General features: G+C 39.2%; 5 protein-coding genes across 5 annotated transcripts; 1 reads left to right on the forward strand and 4 right to left on the reverse strand.

Moving 5' to 3' along the window:
• Positions 1 to 139: 139 nt before the first annotated feature.
• On the reverse strand, positions 140 to 1,752 carry LOC122407523 (cytochrome P450 9e2-like). Its single transcript, XM_043413803.1, has one exon. The coding sequence runs from the start codon at positions 958 to 960 to the stop codon at positions 211 to 213; it is 750 nt and encodes a 249-aa protein (XP_043269738.1). The 5' UTR covers positions 961 to 1,752; the 3' UTR covers positions 140 to 210.
• Positions 1,753 to 2,862: 1,110 nt separating this feature from the next.
• LOC122407521 (cytochrome P450 9e2-like) lies at positions 2,863 to 5,521 on the reverse strand. Its single transcript, XM_043413800.1, has 2 exons — positions 5,152 to 5,521; positions 2,863 to 5,008 (listed from the first exon to the last, which is right to left on the reverse strand). Exon 2 carries the CDS (start codon positions 4,880 to 4,882, stop codon positions 3,359 to 3,361), a length of 1,524 nt encoding a protein of 507 aa, XP_043269735.1. The 5' UTR covers positions 4,883 to 5,008; positions 5,152 to 5,521; the 3' UTR covers positions 2,863 to 3,358.
• Positions 5,522 to 6,275: 754 nt separating this feature from the next.
• Vkor (Vitamin-K epoxide reductase) lies at positions 6,276 to 8,612 on the reverse strand. Its single transcript, XM_043413804.1, has 3 exons — positions 7,788 to 8,612; positions 7,095 to 7,192; positions 6,276 to 6,645 (listed from the first exon to the last, which is right to left on the reverse strand). The coding sequence occupies exons 1-3, from the start codon at positions 7,967 to 7,969 to the stop codon at positions 6,422 to 6,424; spliced, it is 504 nt and encodes a 167-aa protein (XP_043269739.1). The 5' UTR covers positions 7,970 to 8,612; the 3' UTR covers positions 6,276 to 6,421.
• Positions 8,613 to 8,752: 140 nt separating this feature from the next.
• lwr (lesswright) lies at positions 8,753 to 12,032 on the reverse strand. Its single transcript, XM_043413806.1, has 5 exons — positions 11,803 to 12,032; positions 11,557 to 11,631; positions 11,071 to 11,154; positions 10,471 to 10,733; positions 8,753 to 9,985 (listed from the first exon to the last, which is right to left on the reverse strand). The coding sequence occupies exons 2-5, from the start codon at positions 11,620 to 11,622 to the stop codon at positions 9,919 to 9,921; spliced, it is 480 nt and encodes a 159-aa protein (XP_043269741.1). The 5' UTR covers positions 11,623 to 11,631; positions 11,803 to 12,032; the 3' UTR covers positions 8,753 to 9,918.
• Positions 12,033 to 13,443: 1,411 nt separating this feature from the next.
• Positions 13,444 to 20,308, forward strand: swi2 (Protein singed wings 2). Its single transcript, XM_043413802.1, has 10 exons — positions 13,444 to 13,636; positions 15,494 to 15,679; positions 15,770 to 15,932; positions 16,087 to 16,243; positions 16,327 to 16,475; positions 17,376 to 17,564; positions 17,632 to 17,790; positions 19,067 to 19,177; positions 19,359 to 19,448; positions 19,740 to 20,308. The coding sequence occupies exons 1-10, from the start codon at positions 13,602 to 13,604 to the stop codon at positions 19,923 to 19,925; spliced, it is 1,425 nt and encodes a 474-aa protein (XP_043269737.1). The 5' UTR covers positions 13,444 to 13,601; the 3' UTR covers positions 19,926 to 20,308.
• Positions 20,309 to 22,203: the final 1,895 nt, after the last annotated feature.

Here is a 22,203-nt window from a genome sequence, read left to right on the forward strand (position 1 = left end):
CATGCAGAATTTTCATATTTATCAATGATTGAGATCGATACGAGCGAATGAGTGTCGATTGTGATCGATTTTCTCGGGAATTCATTGAAGTAGTTCGAACACAAACTTCTCAATATTGAAATATTTTTTATTTCGAGCAATTTCCATACATTAATAATGTAAATAAATAACAAATGAAGGTTTTAAGTACAAATAGGAGGCGTCCCAAAATCACACAAAAATCGATTTTGCTCTAGGTTTCAACCGCATCCAGAACCCGCGCTCAGGACTCATAATCGATCCGTCCGTACCGAACGTGATGACTTTCGTTGTTTTGAAAACAAAATTTTGCAGGAGTCGGGCAATGATGATTTTCGCTTCCACGATAGCAAATCGTTCTCCCATGCACTTTCTCAGTCCAACGCCAAATGGTAAAAAAGTGTAGGGAGTAATGTCGTTTTTGTTTTCTTCGCTGAAACGTTCCGGTTTGAACTCCTCCGGCTCCGGGAAATATTTGGGATCACGATGAAAGCCAAGAATTGGAATCCACACTACGGTCCCCGGGGCAACGGTGTACGGTTTGGATTCAGGCGTCGAGGCCTCCAGTTCATAAGCTTCGGTGCAAACCCGGTCGGTGAAGGGTTGTGGGGGATACATACGAAGAGTTTCCGAAATCACCATATCCAAGTACTTCATAGAACCCAATTTCTCGTAGGAAATGCTTTCGTCATCTTGGCCCAATATTGCGTCGACTTCGTCGCGAAGTTGATCTTGAATGTCTGGATGATGAGAAAGAACGTGAGAAACGAAGCACATGAGCCGGGCAGTGGTGTCAAAACCAGCGAGCAAGAATAGGATGGCCTGGGCCGTTATATCGTCGTTGGCTCGGTCGTTGGTCATCGGGATGCCCTTCTCGTTGTCCCTCGCTTGCATCAGAAGGTGGATTACATCAGGTCGAACGATGCCCTTTGCATCGCGCATTTTCACCGTGTCACTAATTATCTGGTTGAGGAATCTGCTGCACTATTCTCGCAAATTCGGGCACTCTTTCTCGATGAAATATATTTTTTTGATCGATTGTTTTGAGATATTTAAATGATGAGCATAAATCCTATCATAGTTCCGCAAAGTTCGATTATTCACTTCCAAAGGAATTTTAACATTTGCTCGCCTGGAAAGGTACAACGATGAGGAATTGGGAACGAACCTTGAAAAGATGGGAATATCCAACTTTTTTGAATGTTTTGTGACGTCCTCTTCATTAAAAATGCACAATTTCGGCGTTACAAAGGAGAAAAAATCATCCGTCATGGTCAACGTTGTTCTCGTTGATAGTTCGTCGTATGAACGATTATCAAAACCTCGAGCGGGAATCACTAACTCATAGACCTCACCCGTGACCTTGAAAACTGTCGGACACGTCGAGCGACGATCAACACTGACATAAAATGTTTATCGCCATGAGCGAATATTTTTTAATTTTGCTTACGCGCGCGGAGAGAAATGTTTGTGTCGCGACAGCGTACGCCACGCCACTGATACAAATTTTTTTATTAATATAGCGACGGCAAATTAATTTGCTGCTGTGACAGAAATCCTGTGTTAAGTGTCATGTGCCGCATTAGCAAAGAACTTTTGCTCTTGCAGCCGCGAATTTTTGCTGGATGAGCAAATTATTTTGCCGACCGAGCAAAACCATTTTGCTGGAAAGCAAATCATTCTTGTTGCTGATTGCCACAATTTTCCGAAATATCTCAAAGGTTAAGTATAGCAATTGTGCGAGTCATGCATGCAAAAATGTTGAATTTTAATATATTTACATAACTAGAAGCGTAGTAAATCTCATTGAAAACTAATAAACTCTTCATTTACTGTACTGCAGAATTCTTCTTTTAGCAAAATTATTCATTTCATTTTCCTCGAAAAGCTCACGTCACTCTACTGTCAGGTAAAGTGCCAAATTATTTTCAAAGTTTGTAACGAAAATTTGTTGAAGAGATATTTGGGAGGCGCCCTACAATCATCGAAAGTATTCTGATCTGTCGCTTGAAGCCCGCGAAAAATATTTATTTGCATCCGTGGCGAACGAGTCGAGTCAGTCGCAATCAAAAGTCGACCACCATCTCCGTTTGTTAATTCAACATTTGATTATAACGAAGTTGAAATTCGGAAGAGTGACCAAAGTGACATCAATTCTCTCGCCTAGTTCCTTTGCCTGCTGTCGATAACTTTCAACGAGATCTGCTTTATCCGCGTCCTCCCAACCTTTCTTCTCATCAACGTTATCGGCATATTATACATCGCTACATGTACTGGGTGGAAAAATTTAATCACACATTACGTACTTCAAATACTAATAGCTTCATTCAAGAGTTTATGATCAAACGTTACAATTTTTTCCAACGAAAATTCGATTATATTAGTTAACCCTAGAACGCATGACTGGGGTGTGAGCACACCCCACGCGAACTTCAAACTACGCTCCCGTCCTAACAAGCGACATTATCGACTGATTATCGACGGATTTTTTTATATATAAATTCAATTGAAATTAGTTTTATCGAACATCATTCTTTTCGTTATAAAAAAACGAAGAAAATGGTGTAGGATAAAGTCAGTTTAGCATCGTAGGACCGGATTTATAAGCAGAAAAAGATTGGGGTGCGTTCAAACCCCGGTCATGAGGTTGAGGGTATGAAAAAAGGCACATGAGGTGTAGGGTTAATGATTCCACAGTTCACTGCATGAAAAAACAAGACGGGGTAGAAGAACTACTACTTAAAGAAGGAAAAAGCCTGAGAACGAGATGCTTAATGATCGTTTTGGATGTTTTCAACATTTTTGGATAGAATTTATCAGAATAAAAGGACGACAAAATCAGACTAAAATACAGTATCCAATTTATTTTTAATTCAACTCTATATGTATACATGCGTAATAATACCAAGATAAACTGGATGGAAAAAAGAATATAGCGAAATAAAAAAAGAGTAACACAAGTCGGACGTGAAAATCCCATACGATCCAACCTGGTTTGCTAAAACTTGCTGCTTCACCTCAATTTGATACTTTTATCTTGCGTGGTGAATACTCGAAAATACATTTATTAAAAAGCTTTGTTAAAATACTGTGCTTGTGTAATTTGAATGAACGTTTTTTCGCTTTTAAATCCGTCTCATGAAGTGAGACTGTACATCAATATGTTTCAATATACAATTTTTACTGATGAGTTTATTATTGCGGATTTATAATTAATTACAGATTGACTGATTTGTTGCAGCACGTGTACTACACGACAAACTCAGGTTCAGCGGTTGATAACGATTTCGAAGCTCTGAATGAAAATTGTTGTCCCAAAGTCACACGGAAATCAGTTGGTTTACGGTTTGTTCCTCGACTCTAACCGCATCCAGAATCCGTTTTCCGGACTCATAATCGATCCATCTCTAGCGAATGTGATGACTTTCGTCGTTTTTTCTGATGGTTTGAAAACGAAATTTTGCAGGAGTCGGGCAATGATGATCTTCGCTTCCATGAGAGCAAATCGATCTCCGATGCACTTTCTCGGTCCAATGCCAAACGGTAAGTAACTGTAAGGGATAATGTCGTTTTTGTTTTCTTCGCTGAAACGTTCCGGTTTGAACTCCTCCGGCTCCGGGAAATACTTGGGATCATGATGAAAGCCAAGAGTTGGAATCCACACTAAGGTCCCCGGGGCAACGGTGAACGGTTTGGATTCAGGCGTCGAGGCCTCCAGTTCATAAGCTTCGGTGCAAACTCGGTCGGTGAAGGGTTGTGGGGGATACATACGAAGAGTTTCCGAAATCACCATATCCAAGTACTTCATAGAACCCAATTTCTCGTAGGAGATGCTCCCGTCATCTTGGCCCAATATTGCGTCGACTTCGTCGCGAAGTTGATCTTGAATGTCTGGATGATGAGAAAGAACGTGAGAAACGAAGCACATGAGTCGGGCGGAGGTGTCAAAGCCAGCGAGCAAGAAGATGATGGCCTGGGCCGTTATATCGTCGTTGGTCATGGGGATGCCCTTCTCGTTGTCCCTCGCTTGCATCAGAAGGTGGATCATATCAGGTCGAACGATGCCCTTTTCATCGCGCATTTTCACCGTGTCACAAATGATCTGGTCGAAGAATCTGCTGCACTTTTTAGGCAGGAAGCCAAACCCCATGAACCGCATGAGTTTAGGAAAGAATCTAGCGACCATGAACTTGATGAGGTTCAAGAAGCCCTCAAAGAAGATCGACGCTCTGGCATTCGTGTAGAACTCATTTTCGCGATTTTGCACCGAATTGACACTGATCCCGAAGGCCGTCGTGGCTATAACGTCGTTCGTGTATCTCGTAAAAAAGTCCTTGAGGTCAATATCCCTCGTTGGTTCCGAACGTTCGCGTAAATACTGCACAAAATCCATCGAACACTTGGACACCAATTGAAACATGTATTTCATCTTGTTTGCTGTGAAACTCGGCGTCAGGACTGATCTCATGTCACGCCAACGGTCGTCCTTCAGGAAGAACAAATTCTTCGACAATGCCGGGTCGAATTTCTCGTCGAAAAAAGCACGGTGGTTTGGGAAATGGGCAAAACTTTTGACAGTTACGTCCTTCACGATCTCTGGATCTTTAACAATTAAAACAGGCTCACCGAAATCCACGGAGCCGTAATACTTGGCACCCGGACATGCCTTGTAAATAGCTATTGTATTTTCAGGCATGGAACGTTTGCGCAACAATACAGGTAATATCAGCCCAAATAATGGATTTGTCTGAATGTATGGGATTCCTTTCGAACGCCAGTAGGTGAAATGACGCAGCATATAATACGACAAGACACCGATAAATCCAAGGGCCAAGGTCAGCAGGACAGCTGATGAGATGGCCATTTTGTGCACTTGAATTTGTTTTTCAACAACAGCTAGTACTCACTGCTTGTTTCGGAATCACAGTAGTTCACTTCGAAAAGTTGCACCAGCAGTAGGCAGTAGTTCGTTTGGGTTGCACTCAGCTAGCTGAAAGACACTTCCTTTTATTATTGATGTTTTCTTTTTATTCAACGGATAACCCAAACATTTTAATTAATTCAAGAACACCGTTTCTGCTATGAGCATGGAAACTTCGACAATTTCACGGACAGAGTTTTATCGTCGCTTACTCGTTCGTTGGAGTACTGCGTCGCTGATTAATGACAATCCGCATGATGCGCCTCTTCCTCGACCTCTCAATCAACCGAAGCTATCGGCACTCATGCTCTATCTTCTTAGCATTGAAAGATGAGTGCTCACGTCAGCATTTGCGATGCGAGACTGATGTTTACTCGGTATGTAAATATATTAATACCCGAGATTTTTGCATTCTCATCTCACACAACTGGTGAAAAATTTGTGCAATTTTTCTCAATGAAAGATATTTTTGAGATCGATTATTATGGAATATAAAAATAGCGAGCTTAAATCTGTCTGTACAGCTCTGCAAAGTTCGATTATTCACTTCCAGAGGAATTTCAACACTTGCTCGCCTCGGTTCGAACACGGGAGTGAGGAATAAATCGTGTTCAAGTGGACGAAGTGGACCAACATCTTCGAAATCATGGTGAAAGTAACAGCTTATTTCTAGGCTAGTTCCGTTGCCTGCTGTAGATAACTTTCAGCAAGATCTGCCTTGCCTACATCCTTCCAACCTTTTTTCTCAACGTTATTGGCAGATAATGCATCGTTGGATGTACTAGACAGAAAAACTTGTTCACGCATTCCGTAATTTGAATGCTAATAGCTTCGAGACTGAAAATTTTACAATCTTTCTCGACTATAATTTTCATAATATCAAATAACTCTTGTACAACTCACTGTCAGCCCCCTTTCTTTATGCCATCAGAAATATAATTCATTTCAAGATTTGTTGCATGAAGCAGGACTTGGTGGAAAATTTGCTGCTCATTTTATCAAAGGACAAGGTGTGACTCGCATTTTTATCAAGAAATCAAGAATGTCCGAGTAAACCGTGCAACCATTTTGCAACTATCTCTCTCGCACTCACGAAACTGACAGATCATCTTAACGTCATTGACAATTTATGCTTCGTCAGATATCAGACGCGTTCAGCGGAACAATTTTTTTCATGCACATTCCATCTTTCTGTCACTTTTTCTTTCGTGCCCCTGCATTTTTTTCATAAGTATGAAAATGTGATTCGTTGCTTGAATTGTGTCGATGCAGTGGGGCGTGAGCAAAAGCGCTGTCAAACTGCTTCCCGTAGGAATCGCCATAAATATTTCGTGTATCAAGAAGAATCAAATAAATATTTTATTCGTATTCAGAATATAATTATCTCGTGTTCACATAAAGAATTTAAAAGTTATTTGGCTCTATGTACAAATGTTTCGTGAAAAATTTTCGTGCGACGACGTGTCGAAGAACTCGTGATGCTCAATGTTTCTTTTTTTTCGAGCTAATCAACGGCGCTCGTGTAAGAATTCGCAATTTTCGTATCGAAAGAATCAGTATGAAAGCGTTGACTATGTAAGTGCTAACGCAAACGACACAAAGGTCGTTCAATATGTAGAGAATCCAGGCCAGGTAAGCAGAACTGAAGTTCGATAGAGTCGCCAGAAAAACCAATACCACTGCGTGATAATAGCGATTGAATATACCTGAAAAATTTGTTAAATTTTTTCTTCGTTCTTTTCCTCTTTCAATAAAATAAAAACGGTTGAGTTTTCGTTAAATTAGAATTCAGCTTCCAAGCTGAGCTCCCAAAAAATGAGGATTTTCAAGTTTGAATATTAAACTCATTATTACTGACTATTGGGCCAATTTAGAACGGACGGAAACTGCAATTCTCTTGTAATTTGATTTTCCTTTTAATTGAGTAAACTCGATTGGACTGCTAATCTCATTTTTTTCGCGACCGAAACTAAATTAGGTGAGCTGTGAAAAACATCGCTGTTCTTTTCGCTGTCAGGTCGGTGCCGTCTCGCGATCATCAACAGTCTTCTAAGATAAAAGTTCAACGATTCCGGATATCTCGAACGTTGAACCCCTCGCAGTAGATCAATCCTTTTTCCATACTACCAATTAGATAATCCAATTTTTCACGTACTTGTGACTGCGAGAATGCTGTAAAATATTAATCCGTAAATGCTGTTTGGAGCGTAGAAAATAGAGTCTTCGGGAATGAGGCCAAAACCTTTGCCGTATCTGCAATGCGGTAAAATGTCAAATGAATTGAAACGAAATTTTTTAATAAATTCTTTCCTATTTTATTAGCGAAGGTTTCTTCATTAAGAGATCCTTCATTATTTAGGAACAAACTCGAAGGTGAATCGACGAGAGATTCGAATACATTTTTTTAAATGAAAATGTTTTAAAACTAAAAAAAATGAGTGTGAAACTCATTTTTTTCAATTTACTTGAGCAAAAATAAGAAATTGTTAAAACAAATGACGAATATTCTATCGATTTCTGTTCAGATTTTTATCATTTTCACAAACATTATTCTGTTGCAATTCAATTTGAATTTTTGTGACTGATCAATGTTTGGTTGAATATTTTATCAATTTATTTTATTTTCATGATCGACAATCTCGTTATCCAGTTTTTAATTTCAGAGTATCAATTGAAAAATTCGTTGCTGAATATCCGTCTAATAGTGTCCAATAATGGTGAATTTTTTCGAATTTTGAGAAAAATTGAAGCAACGAATCGTTGGAATTTGGAATTATCGATTAGAAACAAATCGAGGGCAACGTACTCGTGCATCTCGCGTCGAATACCCCGTACATGAATTACTCACTCGGACGTGAAGACATTAGTGCAACTGACACGTTCGCTTATGTCGCACATGGCTTCGTACGAATCGTCTTTTTCTTTAGCAACTTCGACAGCCCACGCGTAGTAAGAAAGGGCCAAGCCAACAACGCACGAGGTTACTATTCCAGTGTTGACCTTGTGAACTTTGCCGCTTACACTCGTCATTTTTCAAAACGTGAGAAGAAACCCTTGTTCCTTTCAAAGGTAGAAACAATAAGAACGGAAAAATGAAGAACACCCTCGCTGCGACTCGTGACCGGCTTCGCCAATGGCAAAACCGTTTCTGCTGCTTTTCATAAGCGAGACTTTTCCGCAGTGTGTGTATCGAATTATCTCCATCTTTCTCGCTCTCCTACGCTGCCACATTTTAACGCGCATTCGTGACGCGCATCCTCGCTGGACAACGCACAATCATTCCTCATCAATTTTTCCGGGATTAAAACTGTTTTTGACAAAAGTTTCCAACTCGAAATGGCATTCGATAAATCTCAAGAGTGCTTGACTACTTGACAATTTCAAGAAAAAATTATTTTTAGATTATTCCATCAATTATTTGACGAACGAAGTCATATTTTTGTTCTACTTTTATTATGATTTATTGAAATTTCTGAAAAGGACTAACGTTTTTGTCAGCATCTTTATTTCCTCGACGGTATTTAGGAATTTGTTCAACTTTTTAAACGTAAAATCAGATTTTTCTACAAAAACGTGTGAAAATGACTCACAAAATAGCAAACTCCCTTAAAACGTTGAAAATTAAAAAAAAAGCGAATTCTCCTCTCCCTTTTTAGGATCAAATATTGATCGAACTATAAATTTAATTTTTTTTAATTTCAACGGCGACGTACGTGCAACATAATAACGCAATAAATTCATATACAGTGATATTGTTAACGGAGATCGTTGGTTGAACTCGAACGAGTAATAATAACGCACTGTCGTGACGAGTTAAGGGAAATGAAGGTTTATTGGACCAGAAAATTTGACACCTCCGCTGGATCGACGTCGTAGAAATAATTAGCATAAATAAGAAAAGGGAATCGGAGCGTTATAACGACGAACGTGACATACTGTTGATTACATTATCGAAACTCTTGAGGCGATTACTCTATTCGTTGATCATGTTTTTCGAATACAGCGCTCACTCAAGTTCGTCTTTTCTTCAATAACACTAATCTTTATAAATAAGGATATTGGTATTTTCATTTTTGTTCTATTTGACGTAAAAAAAAAAGAAGAAACGAAGAAGCTAAGATCACATTTTTCACGCTCTTGCAGCGAACACCCCTCGTAATTCTCGTTACGAATTGTAATTGTAATTGAGTACAACGTTGAAAATGAAACTAAAATCCTAGTGGCTTTTAATTATCATTTCTTATTCAACCTGATTCGAAAGCTCATTGAATAGTTACTTCAAGATTCATCAATTCTCAAAGTTCTCAATTGCAAAAAAGAATTAACTAAGAAAAACTGAAAATTTGTTGCTTCTCAAAAATGCGAACTTTGATATCGTACGAAAGTCATTTTCCTTCTCTTTCTCTTCCTTTCTTCCTCTCCGTATATTTCCTGCATTTGTTTGAAATCTTATAAACTATGTCGAATAACGTTGATGAGATTACTAATAGGATGATATAGGATTATCAATGATTACATTTCGTTCGAATAGGAATTACAGTTTACACTTTTAGTACTCGTTTCCTGACAGAGACACGAGAATCTCCAGATCATGGCAAACTGGAATTTCTCATACGCAATCTTAACATCATAAGTTTTTCACGAGTTACAGAAGTAAAAAAAAGGAGCTGTTGTAGCTCGTTCGAAATTCCCCATTTCCCTGGAAAGCCCCAAAGTTGGACAATTTTTTTAGAATTTCATTGGAAAAAATGAAAGCACAAAGCGGTGAAGAAAGTATAAGGAAATATATATATTTTTTGTTTGTTTTTTTTGCTTTAGTGATTCCTCAACATTGACTCGTTTTTGTAATAAAAGAGAATTTGAGTGAAATTATTTAGTGGGGTACGGGGCGAAGAATGGGGTGTACAAATGAGAGCTTGAGCAAAGGTTACTCTCGAAGAAATTAATTTTAGCAACTCGATTCCGAGGCTCATGAACTCTTATTCCTGCGGTGCCATTGCTCTGGCCTGAGCTCTCACTCTCTTCTCGTACTCTAGGCGATTTTGACTATCAACAAAATATTTAAGAATTTTTTTTTATTCCGTAAATGATCGATTGTTTCAAATTTTTTAGATGCTAGAACAACCAGTATCAAAAGAAACTTTTTTGTTTGAATTAACGAGAAACCTACGCTCCTAGACCTGAATCAGAGTAGAATAAACTTGAATGTGGATTATAGATTGCTTGTAAACTCAAGCATGTTCATAAACATGTTGAATAATACCTGGAACGCGTCATTTCTACTCAGGGGCTTGATACATTTCATTGCCTAAATAACTCTTATTCACTGTTCAATGAAAAACTTCTAACACCGAAAATGTTAGTGACTCTGAGAAAGTATATTTGCACAGAATTAGAATTTCATGTCGATAAAAATGTAGCTGAATTCCAACGAGAACACATTTGGAATTCAAACAAAAAATGTGCAATTTCCCATGTTCATCTTCTGGTTGTTCTGGCATTGAGAATTGTAAAAATCAAGTGATAAATACCAGTATATTGTATAAGCTTCAGCCTGAGCAGGATCCTTGACATTTGGCTCATTCAGGAGATCTTGAATACCGAGCAAGATTTGCTTGATCGTTATCGCTGGTCTCCAGTCTTTTTCTTCGTCCAATAACGACAAGCACACGGTACCGGATGGATATACATTAGGATGGAAGAGAGGGGGCTCAAATTTACACTTTGGTGGACTCGATGGATAATCATCCTTGAATATCATTCGCAATTTGTAAAGGCCTCCTTCCCAGGGAGTCTGAAGATGATTAAAATTCAATTTTGATTAACACTCACTCAACCTAAATTTGAATATTTTTGTAGTCCTTTTTAACCTTAGGTTTGATAATTGAATAAGAAAAATATATCTTGAAACTATAAAAATCAAAAAGTTGGAATTTCCGATAATTGATCTTGATCGATCGAAGAAAAGAACGATGCGAATATAAAACTTGAGACTGACAAAAATCATTGCTATTTATGCCATAATTAGTCTCGTAAGGGAATGAAAAGAAAAAACTTCTGTCGTAAGTCAAAATTATACATCAAAAAGTGCTACTACATGAAAGAAAACTGGGTGCAACAAGATAACTTACAGATTTTTTTCCAGGTATCGCACACTCCCAGCTCATCAAATTGAGAGTGCCATCTGGATTCTTTGTAGGTCGAGCAACAAACCCCTAGAAATGAAACTTTTACATTCAGGGCGATTCGGAATCCAATGGAATAACATTGGGAAAATGTTACGAAAATGCTTAGAACCTCTTTCGATGATTTTTTTGAGGTTAGAAACGCGCGGTGTTGATTTCACTGGCAGAAAGAACGCCATACGAGATTCAACTACCTTCCTGGCTTCGTATTAAAAAAAAAATAAACATTGATCATAATTTTACTGTCACTCCAAACGTGCACGCGTGTTTGCACGAGCTTAAACACGCCATTTGATTTTTGCTAATGTGGATTTTTTTCCCGCGCGAAGCTTCCGTAATCGTCGAGGAGTGAGATACTTTCCGGTTGTGATGTTAATAAAGTAAAATTGAGAAATCGAAAACAAGAGCAATAATTTTTAAAATGGTACTTACAAATGGATGATCCTTTCTCCATGCTTTTCTTTCTTCAGCTAATCGTGCACTCGCAATACCTGACATTGTACCGATCTGCAATGAAAGCACGTATGATTAACACCAATGAAAAACATTCCCTCAGCCGTTGCAGCATGAGAAAAAAGAGATGGGGAAAGCGGGGTAACAGTAAAACGAAGAACATAAATCTTGAATGTTTTTTCTCTCACTTATTATTTCAAGGACGAAGCATCGAAGTTTCATTACCGTTTATAATTCCAAGTTGTCAAACACCACCTTTTGAAACCTTTTGAATAATTCGAAAATGGAAAAATTGACGGTCGTTTCGAGTTTACAAAGCACTTTATTCACACAAATATTCTCAAAACACTTTTTAGCGGCACAAACGCAAAAGACAACATGGAAGTTCAGACTTTGCGTTCCCAAATCCTTTCACAATTTGGAAGCGTACTTTGTGTATGTGTGTGTTTTTTTTGCCTTTTTTCAGTATATTCGTCGCGTTCCTTTGTTCGCTTCTCGGAACGATCATTGCAAACTTGACCTGTTTTGCGAATTCAGTCGAACTTCCGGTTAAATTGGATAAGAAATCTGTTCCCAACGAATCAGATTTCTCGTGGCGCTGCAAACGAATCACTTTTGCCGCCATTTCGACGTCCTTTTGCTGTCGCGTGTTCCTAAACCTCGATGAGTTCATTTGTTTTTTGACGCTTCATAAAGACGCCTTTAGGTTTTGAGACCCACCGGTTTTCCGCTATTTCCGGAGCATGGAATATTATTTCTTCTTCGATTATTTCCCTCGTAAGCGGCACGAACTTGAACAAATTTGATCATTCATTGGAGGAATTATTTTGCTTTTTTTTTGCAATTCTTCAACCAAACCAAGGTTAGTTTCATTTGTTTACCGACCGAGTAAATCTGAAAAAAAAAAATTCTCACAATCTTCAAATCACTATCTGTTATCCAATTTCTATGACCTTATAATTTTTAAAAAATCGATAAAAATCGATTATTTCTCGCAGCATAAAAGTTCGCGCAACTCAGTCGATAATGTCGGCTTGACATTATCGACTCTTTCTCTTACCACGGTCGGTAAAAAGAGCTTCGAAATGAAATAATTGAACGAACGATTGAAATCTCGCCTACAAAAAAAATTCTTTTATTCGAAACTTTCAAAAATTTCTTATTTTCACGCTCCTGAAGAATTTTTTTGATAAATTGAGGGTAAAGGCAAAATCAATTCTAAAATGCTACGAAGAATATTTCTCCCTCTTCGGACATAAAAAAATTCTCCATTTCGAGAAACCCTTCAAAATTTGTTTCCACCAGTAAATTTTTCCATAAAAAATTAAAATTTTAGTACGAACTTTTATACAGTTTTAATATTCACCCAAATTTTCGAAATTTTCATGAATCCGAATTAGCCGACTCCTTAAAATGTGAAATCGCATCCAAATGATTTCTCCAATTTGACAAACTTTTCGCCCTTTTTTTCCAATGAATAGAAAAGTAACCACCAGAAATTCAAAAAAATTCTTTCTTTTTAAACTTCGATGTCAAAATTACCAAGTTTATTACAAAATTATTCATTAAAAAAATCATTAAAATTGAAATTGTGAGAACAGAAAATAATTAACGAAAAACCATAAAAATTACTCGTAATTAATCAAGATCTCGATTTCCCCATTCCAAGTGTCACAAATAAAAAGGATTAATAAAAAAAAATCTATCTCAATCTTCCCGAGCAATTATAAATTGAATATTAAGGTGTCCCATTAAATATCACGTGTGTTCTTCGATTTTTTTTTCTCGTTTTCTCTAAGCCGTATTTGTCGTGCCTCAATGACGTCGTCGAATGTATATCGTAGGTATTAGCATAGCTGATGCTTCACCTGCTCTTCATATCGTCGTGGACCGTTCGCAGTTACGTTTCCGCGGTACCGAAATTATAACACGCCGGCTTCGTTGTTCCGCCGCGTCGTAAAAGCATCAAAGAAACGAGTCAAAATATCCAAATTTTTGGGTAGAAGAATATTTAAAAATTCCCAATGACAGACACGACAGCGTTGAAGCGAGTGAAACTGTAAGTCCTTATTGCACAATACGCGTGATCCGTGAAAGCTCATAATTTAAAGGAATCGAAATAAAAGAAAAAGGAGAAAAAAACAAGTTTTACCGACTTTTTGCCGAGTTTCACGAGACTCGTATCCGAACGCCTGCGATCAAACTTTTCTTATCTTTTCAACTCTCTTTTCCTCTGCCTCGCCGAGCCTATCGCTGTACAACGGAGTTATTAAAATTCTCGGCTTATCACGATTCGAATAAGTGGCTGTTAGCAACGAAACAAGTGTGAAAACAAGCGCTTTTCTGAGGAAAATATGAGGGAAAAGAAACATTTTCACGCATCACTCCCACGTGCGTGGGTCTTACGAAAGGCGGCTCGGCACAGCCACTCGCGACGTCTCGCTCGACGAAACGCAGCCTGCATGATTTCAAAGAGTTTTTCGGATCCGTGCCAAATTTCTTTTCTTCAGCAGGGAACATCTGCTCTTGCAGGCTTTTTGTCGGGATGAGAATTGCATTTTTCCGATTCCGGTTTCGAAGGACAAGTTGCCGTGATCGGATACGAGCCGAGAATTGAATGGAAAAAACTTTCGTTGCCACTTGAAAACGTGGGACGAGAATGTCGCCGTTGAAATCGAATTTCAAAGTTTTTTTTGCCGATTCCTTACGCGAAGATTCGTGACTGAAAAAGATCACGAAAAGGAAGCCAGCTTGGCCCATTTTTCGTCGAGATCCCTCCGGAATCCCCATTCGACAGCCGCGCTCATTAGCGGCATTACGACTGGCATTGAAACCGGTGAAAATTGAAAGAAACAGCATCGCAGCGAGGCGATAATGGGACCGACGCCTCCCAAGTTTTCACAAAATAACAAACAGTTAAATTGTTTCACTGTTTCCTCGAGAAAATCGCCGCAATTGTGCATCGAACGTTTTGTTCTCGTCCCAAGGTTGTCCAAACAAAAATGCACTCGCTTGGCATTTACCTTGCTAAGCAAGCTCTGAGGCGAAGAATCTGCGGGAACTTGCCCGCGTAGTTCGCTGATAACGAGCCGCAAGCACAGCAAAGTTTTATTGAAGCGACTCGCTAATTGGAAAACCGACCAAAACTCCAATTTTTCGACATCACTAATTCATAGGAATTTGATTTTTTGACAAATTTTATCAGACCCAAGTCCAGCTCGAAATATTCAAAAATATCGAACCTCGAGAACCGATTTTCTATGCACGATCAAACTTCTCGAAATCAAATCGTACAATCTCCTTTTCCAACTTTATCTATCGACGATTCGCAAATTTAAATTTTACCGTAACCGTTCGCTACCGCTCACAAGATAATGGAGTAGCGAAGCCTCTTTTTTGCATACGAACTTGAATATTTATGAGCCGAGATTTGATGTTATGATTTGTGACGATGAATGATAAAACGAAAGGTCTTGCTCTCTCTCCGCGCGTGCTCCTTGTTTGCCTATGAGAGCGTAGGGAAGTGTGAAGATTAGATTAAAAGAGTGTACATCTGTTGAGACAAGGGAGAAAAAAATCGATAAAACGAAGCGTTCAAGGAGTCACGGTTATTAGTCAATTTCGCTGAAGCTCTCATCACTCGATTACTCAATTTTCATGCTTCGTTACTCATAGCGCCGTCGTTGGAACGATTGTTGAAGAACCGATCCGCGTTTGCACGATGGTCGATCGTTTCGTGCCTGGCTTCGATTCCACTGCTTGGAATTGAGGACCAAAAACTTGGGATTTATCAGTCCTCAAGGAGTCAAAAATAGCGAGAAAAAATCTTCGTTTCCGCAGGCTTCTCGTCACCGGAGGAACACCAAAAAGTTCATCGATCCCGTCCCCCCCATTTAAAATGATGCTTTTTGTCCAGGGGCCTGATTCTCTTGACGGTGAGCAACACGAACTTCCCAATCGCTTTTGGCAAAGAGCACAACCCCTGCGATTTGCAGCATTCGTTACAGGGAAGATCTGCGGAAATAATTGCCGACTGTTCTCTCGCTGATGTCGGTCATCATCTCCTGTGCTCGGGCGGCCTTCACGGCCAATGGATATCCGGGTAACGATTAAAAGCTCTTCCGACTCGGCTGCTCCAGCTTTATGCAATCGCGAAACTCACGTTTTTCTTCTTCTGTCGGTTCTATCTTAGCTCCGAGTCGATAAGAGTTCTGACGTTGTGCGACTGGCACGAAACGTCCTTCGATCCGGTTGAAACGTTGAGGAAGTTCCCATCTCTCAAGAAATTAACTCTGACTGGGAGCAACGTGATGAATTTGTCGAATTCGTTTCCTGCGGAAGTTCCATTTCTCGAGGTAATTTCATCCCAACGAATTTCCTTTCATCAAATCAATTCGCTTTCGAATGTACTTTCGTACTTCAATAATTTCTCAGTTTCCTTAAATTCGAACTTTCGCATTCATTTTTCTCGCTTCCGATCTTCGCTCATTCAATGACTTTTCTCCACAGAAAATCGTGATAACGGGCACGAGGATTCGAGAGCTTCCTGCGAGCGCCTTCAGGGATTCGACGCACCTGCGAAGCCTCGATCTGAGAAAAAACCAATTGAATTTTATCGATCCGTCAGATTTCAATGCCACGCGGCTGCAACACGTTTATTTGTCCGGTGAGATGACCAATGCGATTCAATGCATTTTCCTAACTTCCGTCCCTTTGACAACTCCTTTTTCTGCTCGTATACGCCCGAAGGTAATCCATGGAAATGCGACGCGAACATGTCGTGGATTCTCGATACAAAGCATTCTGCATTCGGGAGAAAAGTCAGCGACAGAGAGAAAATGCACTGCGGCGCACCTTACGAGGATCGACCGCTGGTGCCCGTCGTCGAAATAATCATAGTGAGCACCCAACGAACATAATTATTGGGATCACGAGCCCAAGTTATTCTCGGCGAACGACTCGCGTGGCGGATTTATTTCCAGTTCAATAAGTGCCAATCTTTAAAAAAATATTGCCGAAACCTTCGAGGAAAAAAACTCCTGCTGGCTCGCCTTCGTTTTTATGGGCTTGTGATGGGCGAAAAATCGAAGAAATTTTATAATCACCAAATTTTATAATCGGAGCATTTGATTCGTAGCTACGGGTATTTCAACCGATTTCAACGCGATTATCTCAGAATCGTCTTTTTTTAAAAATACCTTTGCGGTGGACGCGATTACTGAAAAACTATTAATCGGATCCATACGAAATTTGCACCATTTATTTGTTATAATAATAGCTAGGGCCTGGACGGAGGATTTCGTATTTTGTTGGAAAAAAAAATTGTAAGAAAGAACCAAAAGTTTAGCACCTCAAAAAATGAATTTTTTGTTAAAGCTGTCGCCATTTTTTTTCAATCAAAATTTTAACAAATCCTTCCTCCAGGCCCAAGCTATTGTTATAATAAATAAGTGGTATAAATTCGGTATTGATCGGATTAATAGTTTTTTAGTTATCATGCCCACTGCAACTGATGCTAAAAAAAAAAGTGCTACTGAAATACAGCTGGAGTTGCGCCATTTTGAGAAATTTTTTGATGAAAAAAATGGCACAAGTACATGAACATATGTACTAATGAATGTCGTTCACAATTTTTCAATAAACATTTATTTTCTTGTTGAAAAAAAAAAAATCAAGAAAATCACGTTTTTTCGCCCGCTGCAAGCGTATAAAAGGCCTTGAAAATCGATCCAAAAACTATTTACAATTGCGAAATCTCGAAGAATCGAATAACAGTAAAAAATCATTATTATTTTTAGACACTGAAGGAAGAGTGTAAAAAGACGGTTTGCGACTGTGAATTAGTTTACGTAGTAGGTCGAGTGAGCAGGCAGCCTCGAAGACAGCTCATGGCTTTCGTCACTGTGAATTGCAGCTACCGAGGTCTCACTCAAATGCCGGATTTTTTGCCTGCCAATGCGACCACTCTTCACCTCAAAGGCAACCAGGTACAAGGCACGTTTCCGCAATTAAATAGATTTCTTTTTTTTCATTGCACAAATCAATCCCATTCAGATATCGGATTTGACACCTCTGACCACGAATCCTGTCTATAAGCAAGTCATCGATCTCTACATGGACGGAAATCTTATTGAATCGATAACTCACTTGGATGGATCTTATTGGCTCGAGCATTTTCGAGTTCTCAGTCTCCGAGGTAACCGATTAACAGATGTGAGTACACGAAATCCAGGCAATAAAGTAAATCGACGAAGAAAAAATTTAGGTGGCATTTCGATGTTGATTGAATTTGAGGAAAAGTATTGAAAAATCGATGCCTCAAAGAAATTTTTGTTTTCTATGAAAGAATCCAAAATTTGGTTGATTCGAACACTTTTTTTGTTGGCTCGAGTGAATATTTTTGAATCTACGAAAATGTTGCTGGATCGATAAAAGTTTCGTTGAAGCAACGAATTTTATTTGTTAGCTACGATTTTTCGGTTCGACTGAAAAATTCGTTGCGCCAGCAAATTTATCTTTTGAGTGGAGAGGATTGTGGTACGAACATTCATCACGAAAGTATTGATTGGTAGGAAAATCTGGGTGAAACTCGTTGGAGTTTATTCTTGGAACTCACAAAAACACCGGATTTCGTACAATTTCTAAAACGACACGAGTTTTCGTCGTGTGAAAGTCTATTTCCGGCCATCTGGATGCTTCCTCACAAAACGATCGAGTTTTTACGAGCTTGTCATGAGCTGTAAACGTGTCAGTTTTGGCCGGATTGTTTTCCATGAAAACATATGAGATGCTTATGAATAATACACAGTCACGAATTGGCAGAGACAGAAATAAATATAATTAATATTCATGACGTTGTGTGCTTTCGCAGAACCATAAATTGTCATGTCATCGCGGTTATAAAATACTTCCGGAAAGTTTATTTCGTTTACTCTTTCTTAAACAAAGTTAAAAATGCATCCACTGAGCTCGTCATCGAATTATTTTTAACGTTGATATTTTTAAATACACACAGCAAGCATTTTTCTCATTGTCAAATTAATCAGAACTGAATTCGATGGAAGTGAAAACAATAATTTCTTTTTTATTCCGTGTTTCATAGACCATAAGAATTTCGATTTTAGCTTTCTGAAAATTTGATAAAAATGCAATTGAGAATCTTGTCGTCGAGTTTGCATTTGTTGCAAATTCTCTCAACTTAGTTATAACAACGATTAAATTACTATTTTTGCGTTTTTTTTTCTTTTTCTATTCCTTTCGGATTTCGAGTTCCTATTTCGAGTTTTCAACGAATCAAAAATTGAATTTTTGGTATTTTTTTGGTCCTTGAGTTTTATTTTCTTCCTTAATTTGATTGAAGCCATAAAATTTATTGTTTTTCATTCTCCATACTCAAAGATACATTTTCATGAAGTTGCGCTACGAATCCTTGTGAGTCTCCTGCTGGAGTGAAATTCTCATTTATTTACGAATTGTAATTTCAATTTAGTTACCAACATACGCTCTCGAAAACGTGCTTTTGCAAAGCGGTAGCGCGATCAGAATATACCTCGGAGATAATCCCTGGCGGTGCGACTGTCTTTTTACACCAGGATTCCAGGTGAGTCGATCATCTCGATGGATTTTAATAATCTCGATGTGTTCTGGTTCTCAAAATAGAACTTAATATTTTAACGATTCACAATTTAATCATTTAACGTTTAAAATAAGCTTTCCTCAAGAATTCATCGAAGACATGAATTTTTGCTTAGAAACTATCATCGACGAACCATTTTTTTCAGGATTTGTTGATCAGATACACCAATCTCGTAAAAGACGTCAACGATGTCCGATGCCATTCAGCAGTGAATAAAGAAAATTTAAATAAACAGGTACAGTTTATTGAAAAAAAAAATCACACAAGTGGACTGCTTTGAAGAGCATCATTTAACATTGTTTTGACAAGAATTTTGTCACGTTGAATATCTCGTGGAAGAAGCTGTAACGAGGGATTAGTTTTTCCTGAAAAAAAGGGTTTTTTACTGGAAAGAAAAATACGTAAATATTTTAACACAGCAACCACGTAGATGAAGATCGATCTCGTATATTTGACATTTTCTTATGACCAAAGAGTGAAAACGACAGAATTTTGGATTGTGAGAAAAAAATTGGCGAGTCCACAGATTCGAGATCTAACGAGAACGGAAATCTGCATCGATCCGTCATCGCTCTCGTGGTTACACCCTTTGGACGTTCTCAACGTAATCCTGGCATCTTTGATCGTACTGATAGTCGGAAAGTTACTTTACGACTATTGGTACTTCAAGAGAACGGGCAAGCTACCCTGGATCGTCGCCAAGATACCCTGAACAGGGGGGATGACTTCATGAAGATGCGTACATGTATTTTTATGTGATCCGAGTTCATTGGGGTTAAGTAAAGTAGAAATCTCGCGCAGAAGAGGAGGCCACTGACCCGAGCGCCGGCGATGGCCCTTTTGAGCGATCTTTCAAATTTGACGAGTTCGTTTATTCCTTTTTTATGTGTATTTTATTTGATTTTTCGTAATTTCGTTCCTCGACGAGTCCCAAGGGAAAGAATCTCCGGGAACTTTACTCCAGTTGTAATTGCATGTACACCTTTTCGGCTGCTTCTATTTTCGCGTTCTCGTTCCGGATTGCCGAGCCTGGAGGGTGCCCAAAATTTATGACGCTTGAGATAAAAAGATCGTTTGCTGCGAGAATTCAATTTATCAAAGAGTTTTCCACTCGCTACATTTTCCTGCACTCTCAATCCCGAATAACTCTTTTCTCTTTTTTTCGTCAAGCCAAACGAGTGTCTTAATGACTGACCATGGCCCACTTTTCCCAGCGCCCTACACTCAGCCAAGTGTTGCACACCTCCGACCCCGCTTTTCACCTCAACCGTGTAGATCGGCTTCGGAGCATTCGTCTCAAGGCAGCGTTTGTAAAGTTTCCTCATCGCGTTCTCCGGCGGTTCCGGCCCTTCGGTTGGAAACGCAATTATCTCTTTCATCCTAAAATTCAATGATTCTGACGTCGTCGGGCCTTTATGCTCGAACACGAAACACAATCGCGCGGTCAGCTTTCATCTTGAACTACCGCAGTTGCGCAGAAATATTTTAGCCGCTCGAATCAACTTTTTTCGTGGCACATCAAATTTTGTATACGAAACACTCAAAATGAAGTTTTACCACTTATACGATTCGTAGTCGTAGGAAAAATGACAAAAAAATGTCAAGCTTTCGGGGAACAATGAACAAAAAGTTTGAAGAAAATGACGCAGCATTGCAGTGGACCAAGATTCGAGGGTGGAAATCGTGAAAAGAGAAATAAAAAAATGGTGGAAAAAATTGAAGAAATTTTGAACGAAAATGACAGAATGATCCAACTTACTGGGCGTCTGATAGGGGAACTAGATTTTCCGTATCTTTTTCGTCTATTTGTTTCTCAGCCACCATTCTGAGTATCGTCATGGCCAGATGATTTCTGACCAAAGATTCTGAAGTTCCACACTTTTCGTCTAGCAAAAATGGAACGTGACGAGATCAAAGGATATGTGAAAAATGAGTTTGTTAGTTTACCCGAATAACCAGCAGCGAAGGAACATTTCATCGAGCAGGAGTTTTTCTTCTCTTTCAAAACTTCGAATTTAAGTTCCTTCTCGTTTTTGACAGCATAATCCTCCAAAATTTCTTCGGGTGTTTTTCTCGCGGAAACATTTTTCAGACAGTGTTCCTCCTCGATGTTTTTCTTTTCAATTGTCAAATGAGCACAGGAAAATGATTAATAATGTTATTTCTAGTAATAAACAAGAACGACTGTCGAAGAGGCAAGAGTTTGAATTTGCAATCCTTAAAATGCTTTACCTTCTTATGTTCATCCCTAATTTTCGTTTTTTCCATTCTCATGGGAACCAAAAACGGGCGTCTTTTCTGTGATTCGACGTTCTCTGTTTTGACATTTTTCTTCACTTCCTCGGGTTCGCTCATCGGGTTGTCGACCGCCGTCACGGTTCCGTCTCCTTCCCGGATTTTCGTCGGTTCCCCCGCACCCGGAATCTTCGATTTTGTGGTTTGTCGAGCTTTAGGGTTTTCTGGAGAACGTGACGGAAAATTGAAGATTCGGTGCTCTCGTTTGAGGAAAAATGGAAAAGGAAAATGCGCTTTTGGATCTCTCACTACCGTAGGCTCCGATAGAAACTTCTTTTTTTGTGTGAGCTTTTTTCGATTTTGCTACGTCACCCCCCACAACCCTCTCCCAGCCCTCCAAACTCTCGGCTTCTTTGGTCGTGATCGATTCTCGTTTCTCACGGTGACTCAACGGATTCGATTGTTTGTCGAGTTCGTACTTCTGCGACTTTGTTTCGGGTTGAACGGTTTCGCAGCTTTTTAATTGCCCGCTCCCACAGGCAGGAGCCCTCGGATGATCGGTTGCTTTTTCATTAACTCGTTCAGCGCTCCCCGAAGAAGTTGAGCTCGACGGATCCTCCATCTCTGGAATCCGGTCGTAGGAAATACGCGTTCCAACTTCTTCCACCTCCTGAGATTACGTTACGTAATGAAAGATCGTCGAAAAGCAGTCAAATCGCTGATTGCTTAGTTCGAGAACTTGGCAGAGAATTTGT

This window comes from Venturia canescens, chromosome 3 (genome assembly GCF_019457755.1).
Source record: "Venturia canescens isolate UGA chromosome 3, ASM1945775v1, whole genome shotgun sequence".
NCBI classification, from domain to species: domain Eukaryota; kingdom Metazoa; phylum Arthropoda; class Insecta; order Hymenoptera; family Ichneumonidae; genus Venturia; species Venturia canescens.